This window comes from Pagrus pagrus, assembly GCF_965226575.1.
Source record: "Pagrus pagrus genome assembly, chromosome: 16".
Taxonomy (NCBI): Eukaryota; Metazoa; Chordata; class Actinopteri; order Spariformes; family Sparidae; genus Pagrus; species Pagrus pagrus.
The window spans coordinates 26,186,925-26,195,898 of record NC_140200.1 but is presented as its reverse complement, the minus strand read 5'-3'; the positions used below and the strand labels follow the sequence as shown (position 1 = coordinate 26,195,898).

The following is an 8,974-nucleotide window of genomic DNA, read 5'->3' as shown; positions in this document are numbered from 1 at the left end:
TACTCAAGTATGAGTAGATTACAAGTAAAACCACTGGTAATACAATAATACTTAAGTACAAAGTATTCTTTTCAAACATTAAGAGTATTAGTTACTTTGTAATCGTTGATGTTTAATGCATTCAGTCAAAGGGGTCTCTGTTTCTCTAAATCTTCAGGCCCAAACACTCCCAGCTCCTGCTCGGTTCTGTTCTGCTCAGTGGTTCTGCTCACCTCTCCAAACATGGCACTGCTGCAGAGTTTGTCCATCTGTCAGGGTTTTCATTGGCCCATTAATTCAAATTGTACTAAAGTAGGATTTCAAACATAACCAAGTAGATCACATGATGTAATACATACTTAAGTATGAGTAAAATTACAGACTTGAAAAAATACTGAGTAGCTGTAATGAGTCACTTCCACCCCTGGTAGATACTGTATACTACACACCAGCAACATCTGAACACTGATGGGTTCATGTATGATTGTATGGTTTTTACTTAAATTAAGCCGTAAACTCATGATTACAAGATTAACAACATTATCAAAAGACTCATATAACCAACACAGCTGTAATGCATACTCAAGGTGTCATCTATTGTTGTACTTCAGCCACAGTTCAGTTTTAATATGTAATATTAAAACTGATTAAGCGTGTCCTGAGTGGAGTAGTTTTCCCCCAGAAGGTGTATTCCTTAATAAATAAACTTCCATGGAAGACAATGGTTATTTCCATTATCATTAACTTTATTTAGAAATATCATGTTAGTGTTATGTTCATAAGAACTTACATCTTCAAAATGTGAAGGAACCACATGGTTCCAAATAAGATCAAGTGCATTAAAAAAAAGAACATAACATTACATTGACATTATGACACTTGTGAAGGCGACATCAGAAAACATCTGTGGACATCAGCGTGGTGCAGCAAATACTGTGTCCTCAGATTTGTACATTTTTCTAAAAAACTAAAGGTGATTTTGTTGACCATGTTTGATGATTTTAGGATCACTTAAACATTTGAAAAATGTTGACTCTTAATTCACCTTTTTAGATTAAGGCTTTTGCACAACATTAATGTAATGTACAATAGGAAGAGGTGCCATTTTGTAAGTGCACTTATTTACCTAAAGTAATAAACCTTCTTCATTTCTTCAATATGACCTGAATGATTCAGAAAAATACACAGCCAATACTAACTATGGTTACACAGTCAGACACACAGATGACCTGGATGCTGGTGTTTTTCAGCAGGACCCAAACTCTTCGATCCACTTTTCATACTTCTCCAGATCAGCTGCAGATACAGATTTAGACACTTTCTTCAGAGCTGACTCGAAGTCCTCCATGGTGGTGGGCATGTGCATTTCATCCCGGGAAATGTTGCGGATCTCCTCTGGTGTGAGGCCCTCGATTCTTCGCCTCATGGCCATCAGAGAGGCGTCCCTGCAGCATCACACAACAGTTTCAGCAGAGAATTTATAGAGGTACATGAACTACCAGCAAACTCATTTACATGAATTACTCAAATTCCAACAATAATCCTCCTTTTCTGGGGGAAGCCCTGAGATGACTGACCTGCACACATTGGTAATGTCAGCTCCTGAGTAACCCTCCAACTGCTCTGCGATCTTGTCCAAGTCCACATCGCCGGCCAGCTCCAGCTCCTTCAGGTTGATCCTGAGAAGCTCCACTCGCCCTTTGGCTGTAAACATAAATGTAATATTGAGTGGAGCAGACAGGAAGTAGGGAAGGTAAGTAATTACCTGGTTTTGGGCTTTGTTTGTCATAAAACAATATCTGATCTTCATCAAATTCACAGGATTAGACAGGATAAGCTTAAGCTAATAAAACAGAATAAAACAGAAACAATTATATATCCATAGCATGTCTGGCATAAAAATTCAGAGTAAGCATGTATTTACAAAATCAGTGAAGCTGAGGATGTAAAACATTCAATATCTCAACTTTCTAATGTCTCCAATTGAATGTATGTAGAAAAGGATGAAGACATTTTCACATTCTGAATATGTTTTACACAGCGTCCAAACTCTGTTGGAATCAGGGTTGCATTATTCATTTCACTTCTTTTCTTGGCACTGTACACCAACCAGGTATAACAAGCCTAAAGAGCCCCATTCAAGCTTGGCTGGGCTACAAACCTGGCAACACAGACAGCTGCTCTGGAGTCCCTGAACAATCCAAGTTTACTGCCTGACTTATTATTTTTGTTTATAATTGGCTTGGTTTCTTCTCACAGTCCAAAGACAAGCAGGTTAGGTTAACTGGTGACTTTAAATCCCCAGCAGGGTGAATGTCTATCTCTGTATGTCAGCCCTGTGATTAGCTGGTGACCTGTCCAGGTAGCCTCTTGCCCACGATCAGTTGGGATCCATCCCTCCAAAGGAGTCTGTGTGCTGTAATGCTGTATTTACCAGTTACAACAAACCTAGAAGAAGCCAGTGTTCCTGCATAAAATTACTGGTTGTTTTCTGGTGCCCAAAGCAAAACATAATGAAGCAGCATGTGTCTGCTGTGTGCACTGTGCAGTAAAGTGACATGGTACAGAATGAAAGGAATGTGGGGCACAGTGGGTGTTCACAGCTCATTTTGCCATAGGGCCTCTGTGACAGGTTAATGCAGTATGACCTCACATAATGCTGTTATTATGGGGCTGCACCGTATGAAGTCTTCTGTCTGAGCCTCTGTTGTTGGTCTAACATGTTTTTTTGTTGGTGATCAGTTGTGTTTTATGAGACTTATGGAGACTATACTGTAAAGCAGCAAAGACATCACTGTACTTGAAGGCAGAGGGATGTAGATCCTCTTCTCTAGTCGTCTTCTCAGAGCCTCATCGATGTCCCATGGGAAGTTGGTGGCAGCCAGCACCATCACCATCTTGGATGGGTCATCGTTTTCTGATGCTCCACCAACACCTACACAGAAGCCACAGTAATGGAGAATCCTCAGACTCATCAATGCTTCAGTAGATGGCTTTAACAGTGAAAACAGTTTAAATATAAATGGAATGCTGAAAAATTGGCAATAGCCAGTAAAACGGCTTATCGGAAAACAACATTTAATAAACATTATACCATCCATCTGCACCAGCAGCTCCGCCTTGACTCTCCGGCTGGCCTCATGTTCCTCTGAAGTCCCTCTGCGGCTGCACATGGAGTCAATCTCATCAATGAAGATCGTAGTGGGAGCATAAAAACGGGCCTGTACAAATACAAACACAACGTCTGAGTCCAAGAGAAGCCTCAACTCATCGCTTGTCTCACATTTTGTAATTAACAAAAAAAGTTGTACCATTTCAAAGAGCAGGCGGACCAGCTTCTCAGACTCCCCTCTGTACTTGGAGGTGAGAGTGGATGAGGAGACATTGAAGAACGTGGTTCTGCACTCAGTAGCTACTGCTTTGGCCAGAAGTGTTTTCCCTGTGCCTGGAGGTCCCACCATAAGCACTCCCTACAGTAAAAAACAAAAAACAAATAAAAAGTTTCTGTGCACTGACATTAGTGAGACATTACAAAACAAATTGATATCTTGAACTCATTACCTTCCATGGTCTTCGTATGCCTTTGAAAAATGCTGGCATCCACATCGGCAACACAACCGCTTCTTTCAGGAGTTTTTTTGCATCTTCCAAGTCTGCAATGTTGTCCCTAAAGAAACATGTTGGACAGAAATTACACCTGACAGTTCTCTGGACACACACTGCCTACAGTTCTTGGTAGGTCAGAGTCTTTGCCTTGATATGTTTTTGACACTGTGGTACAGTACGTCTCTTTCTTTTAGCCATACTTAAAAAGGTTTCATAGACTGCCAGGACAACCTGTTGTCTATTCCTAAATGGTAAGGTAATACGCTTAAAATGATAATATCATTGGCTTGAAGGTTTAACTAGAGGTTTCTGACTATGTTCAATATTCTCCAGCTTTCATTATGTCGACAATCACCAGCTGCAAATGAGTGTCAGCAAACAACATGATGCGACCAGCTCATGCTTGACTGAATGATACAGGGTAGATCTAATGTCAAGTAGCTACAACTGAGTAAACCATAATAAACTGAGCACTGCTAATATAAATAGCAGCTCTTTCCAATCATGATTCCAATTAAAAAACTATTTACTGACCCCTCAGTGGGTTTTGCTACATTTGTGTAGATTCAGCAGGCTGTTTTTGGCTCTGGGTATTTTCCCAAGATAACTTCTAGTCATTTCAATGTGAGGTAGTTTCATATTAAGTAGTTATATAATGAACAATGACCCTTAAAGTTTTGGATTTAATTCAAAATGGATAAAACGGAACAATCCGCCATCTTTGGATATTGACTTGTTAGCCATCTTAAGTGTCCAGGACAAGAGGCCCTTTGAGGACATTTTTAGCCAAACATACTACAAAGAGGAGGCAGAAGTGTGCTGTGAAAACAGCGAACAGTGACATGACCCAAAACAACACCAGAAACCTTCATGAGTCTTCCAGCTGTGATGAACAGAATGTGATGAGTGCGTACCATTTAACATTTGGATTCTGAGATATAATATCTCTCTCCAGAGCTTCCACAAGGTCTTTGTCATATCCTGTCCCGTCAAACTTTTTCACTTCTTTCTCCTGGACATCTGCTTTGTTCTGAAAGACAGACACACAACATTATCACTCTTCCCTGCTCCCTGAATGTAACCCATGTAGTCTGGTTTCTCCCAGACTAAAACTGGAATGACAGGCTCGGCATGGCTGTAAGCAAACAAGCAGCATGTGGATACTGTTTAACCAACAATGCAAATAGAATCTCTCAATACATGTTATGTTACTAAATATATTATGTAATAATATGAAGGAGAAGGTGGTGCATCGAACCCATCAACATGTTCTTTACCTTATCATCCTTTGCTTTGCCAGCGGCCTCCTTCGCCTCCTTCGACTCCTTCTTTTCTTTGCCCTTGAAGGGTTTACTTCTGTCCCCGTTTCCCCCCCGAGGCGAGTGCCTCTGCTGGGCCCTCACAGCCACACTGAGGCGGTTGTTGGGAGGTTTGCTGTCTTTATAGGGGTTAGAAGGCCGCCTGACAGGGTTGGGAGAATGTCTGTGAAAGGAGAAGAGGAAGACTGAACTACTAACAACAAACAGCCATTCATGCCATGACTCAAGATATCTGTTCAGTTGTGTTTTAGTTTTTTTTTTTTTAGAGCACTAAAAAGTGATGCTTTCTTAGAAAATCTCCACACAGACTGTATGAAACACTACATTAGAAGAGAATATGTTCATCAAGTGAACTAATGTAACCAGACTCAGAAGTTAAGAAAAAACAAACCAGCAGACGGGGAGGCGGTGTGAGGTTTACAGAGCAGGGAACAAAACAGGCTCACATCAGGAGCTCCACTTCACTAATCTCCATCATATGACTACATGAGGGCTGTTGTTGGCAGACAAACCGCTCACACAACACACCATCACAAATCTGTGCACGACACAGGTGAACAGTGAGCTCCAACTACAGAGTTCAAACAGCTTCAAAATTGTGTATGCAGTGAACAAGAGTGAGAAAGTTCAAAATTAAAAGTTGTATGTGAATAACCCACTGTGTTACCTTGGCTCCATGTGCACAGGCCTTATTTCACAGTCGTCGTGGTTACTGGGTTTAGCCGGCGTCGTGTCCAGCTGGAAGTTTTCCAGAGTCGACATGATGTCCTGAACCTGTCGATTCTCGTCACTAATTTCCTGCCACAACTGAGACACAACCAGTTTAAGATTAACTCACAGGTCTCTCTTCTGATAAGATCTATTAAGTTTTATCTGACACGTTTTTGATGCCATAGTTACCTGCTGCCACCTCTGCTGAAAACTGCTGTCTCGCACCGTGTACGCATACTTTTTAATTTGTTCGAGCAATCCATGGTAGAGAACACTGGCCGAGCTGTAGTTTCCAAGCAAGGCGTATTCGCGGGCCAGCTTCACGTTCTCACTGATCTCTCGTAGACTCATGGTGCTGTGGAAACACAGAGAGGAAGTCAGCACATCGCGGCCCATTGCAGCTACCTCGCTAATGTAAGTATGATATATGCAAAAATCTGATTTTGGGGGGATTTTTGGCCACAGTACTACAGTTCCATGGTCCACAGTATTACACAGTTTTCATTATCAATATCAGTTACATTGACCCTTAAAAGGACAACATAAGGTATTTCTGCTGTTATTGAACAAATGCTTTCCACTGAGCATTTCTCCCTTGAAAAGACATTTATAAACCTGCTGTCAAAACTGGTTCAAAAGAGAAAGTGTTTTCATCGACTATTTGAAGATATTGATTTAAGGTTCACATTTAGACCAACATTCACTGGGTTTTGTAATACTGCCATTCAACTGAGAAATGTGGTGTGGTTTCTTACTCAGGCTCCAAGATTCAGCAGGCTGTTTTTGGCTCTGGGTCTTTTCTCAAGATAACTTCTAGTCGTTTCAATGTGAGGTAGTTTCATATTAAGTAGTTATGTAATGACCCATAACCCTAAAAGTTTGGGATTTAATTCAAAATGGATAAAACGGAACAATCCGCCATCTTTGGATATCGACTTGTGAGCCATCTTAAGTGTCCAGGACAAGAGGCCCTTTGAGGACATTTTTAGCTGTGAAAACAGCGAACAGTTACATGACCCAAAACAACACCAGAAACCTTCATGAGTCTTCCAGCTATCTCTCTCCAGAGAGATATTAAGATGATGAGAGGCTTTTATCAGCACATTGTAGAGGATCCAACGTGTTTTTGTCAATATCACATTAAACTGCCAAGGTCAGAGATCGAACCGACAACCTCGTTAACTGTGTGAAATGATGTCTTCACGTAGACCACATTTCACCTACCAGTGAAATATGACTTTCGAGAAATACCACCAATCAATATCGCTCTCTTCAATCTATTAATGAGCAAATTATCGAAATGAGAACACAAGCTCCATTTTAACACGTTAGATGTCTCAGACACTCAGACCTAATATCACCCAGTCTTCAGCTGGAAATCAACTTTGAAACTGTGACTGCTGCTCACTGGGTCTGTTATAGCTTCATTAAATATGATTATGTCCTGACAGACATGACTTGATATAAACTGGAAATATTTTTTAAATAAGATTATAGCAGCAGTCAACAGTGTGGATAAGCAAATGTATGTAGTATGATAACTGTCAATTTTCATATGACTGTGTGCTGGTACACTGCTGCAGCCTCACTGTAGAGCTGCTGTGGACGGAGCGATGATACAGAACCAGGAACACTGAACTGTACTCATGGACCGGCCTGCAGGCTCAACCTGAACAAACTACCCTTCATGTAGAACTCCTTTGATTTCTACACTAATACTATTTTGATAAATGTTTTTGTCGAACAATTCAAATACAATGTACAAAATACTTGTATCAATACTTGTATCACTTTCTCCTCGGTGTCAGATCAGGACTCAGTCTCAGCAGGTACCATGTGTTCAGGACTGGTACTGGGAGAGAAAAAGTCACATTTGTGTTTCCTCCTGGGAATGAAAGTCCAAACTCTGCAGTATCAACTCCAGAACTCCAGTGATGTTAATGACCACTGAAGTTCCTAAACTTGTGAAAATTAATCGATGTACAGAGTCAAGTGTCACTTTATGACGGTAAGAGAAGAAGGAGACAATAAGAGACCAACTACAGCAGAGGTGTTCAGGCCTTCACCCAGTCACTGACATGTAGACTAACAGGGCGGCTGCTGTTCGTCACTTTAACTTCATGTTCCAGGAATTAGCCGCAGCCTCGCCCCGCTAAAACCCAACTGTTGTGGCACAATGTGACACCGGACGGTACCGTGCAGTCCAGAAGAGACGGACAGCTTCTTTGCTCGTGTTGGAGGAAAACAGCCAACAGAACTTCACTGTAACGGTCCGTTAACACGGTCTGTGTGGACTTTATACTGACACCCTGCTCTGCTCAAACTCACTTTATCTGAACAGAACTCGACATGTTCACTGAACTCTATGTGGGTCAATACGAACAGAACTGTTCCGATACAAACAGAACCAGTTCCAGATAAAAGTTCTGAATTAGGTTTGTACTCAACTCTTCAGACGGACACGCAGAGTCCTCGCAGTGGCTGCTGGGAAGACTTCCTGTGGCTGTGTCTCCTCAGAGCGGGTTAACCAGAACCTCCTTCAGTGAGAGCAGTCCAGTGAAGACAGCAGCCGACGGACCGAACCGAACCGCCTCAGGACGTCGAGCTCAACTCAGATGGCGGAAGTTCCCAGCAGCAGCAGCAGCAGCATCAGCTCCTGACGCAGAGCACTCACACACAGTGAAAGTTTTGACTTCCGCTCGTGACCTTCACAATAAAACCAGAAAACTTTGAAATGTTAGATGTCAGAAAAACCAACAACGATTCAGAACAATTCTTATAAAACTGTCCATAAAATACAATTAATATGGACACGAGCTAATGTTGACCTTCTAACCACTAGCAAGCTAAACTCGTTTTCCTTGCATTGGCATGTAACCTTGATATCGGGTGGAAGTGAGTAAGTATTTTATGGGGTACTTACGTATGCATTTCACCATGAAATCTACTTAGTTACTTTTTAAATCACAAGTGAGTACTGAGTACTATTTGGATTTAGATGCAAAATGGTATTTGGACCCCCAGTCCCCTTAACAGTGTCATTTTTAGAGTTTTTAAATGTTTGTGGCCCCCGTGTGCCCCACTTTGGGCAGCCCTGATCTAAACCTTTCATTTGCATTTTTGCAGCCAATAAGGTTATCTGCTCACACACGGACCAATGAAAACCCTGACATACAAAAAACAACTCTGCAGCAAGAGCTGGTTCTGAGAGGTGATCATGACCTGAGCAGAACCGAGCAGGAGCTGGGACTGATTCAGACTGAAGAGCTGGAGAAACACAGTCCAGTTTGACTGAATGACTGCAACTGATAATGCAAAACCTCAACAGTTGACTAACTAATACACTGAGTAGTGTTTGT

At 41.6% G+C, this 8,974-nt stretch overlaps 1 protein-coding gene across 1 annotated transcript; it reads right to left on the bottom strand.

The window, feature by feature from the left end:
* Positions 1 to 703: 703 nt before the first annotated feature.
* Positions 704 to 8,292, bottom strand: katna1 (katanin p60 (ATPase containing) subunit A 1). The gene is made up of 11 exons (XM_084378193.1): positions 8,064 to 8,292; positions 5,805 to 5,970; positions 5,572 to 5,711; positions 4,863 to 5,067; positions 4,500 to 4,615; positions 3,541 to 3,646; positions 3,291 to 3,449; positions 3,074 to 3,200; positions 2,780 to 2,914; positions 1,557 to 1,683; positions 704 to 1,424 (listed from the first exon to the last, which is right to left on the bottom strand). The coding sequence occupies exons 2-11, from the start codon at positions 5,964 to 5,966 to the stop codon at positions 1,226 to 1,228; spliced, it is 1,476 nt and encodes a 491-aa protein (XP_084234319.1). The 5' UTR covers positions 5,967 to 5,970; positions 8,064 to 8,292; the 3' UTR covers positions 704 to 1,225.
* Between the last annotated feature and the right edge of the window lie 682 nt (positions 8,293 to 8,974).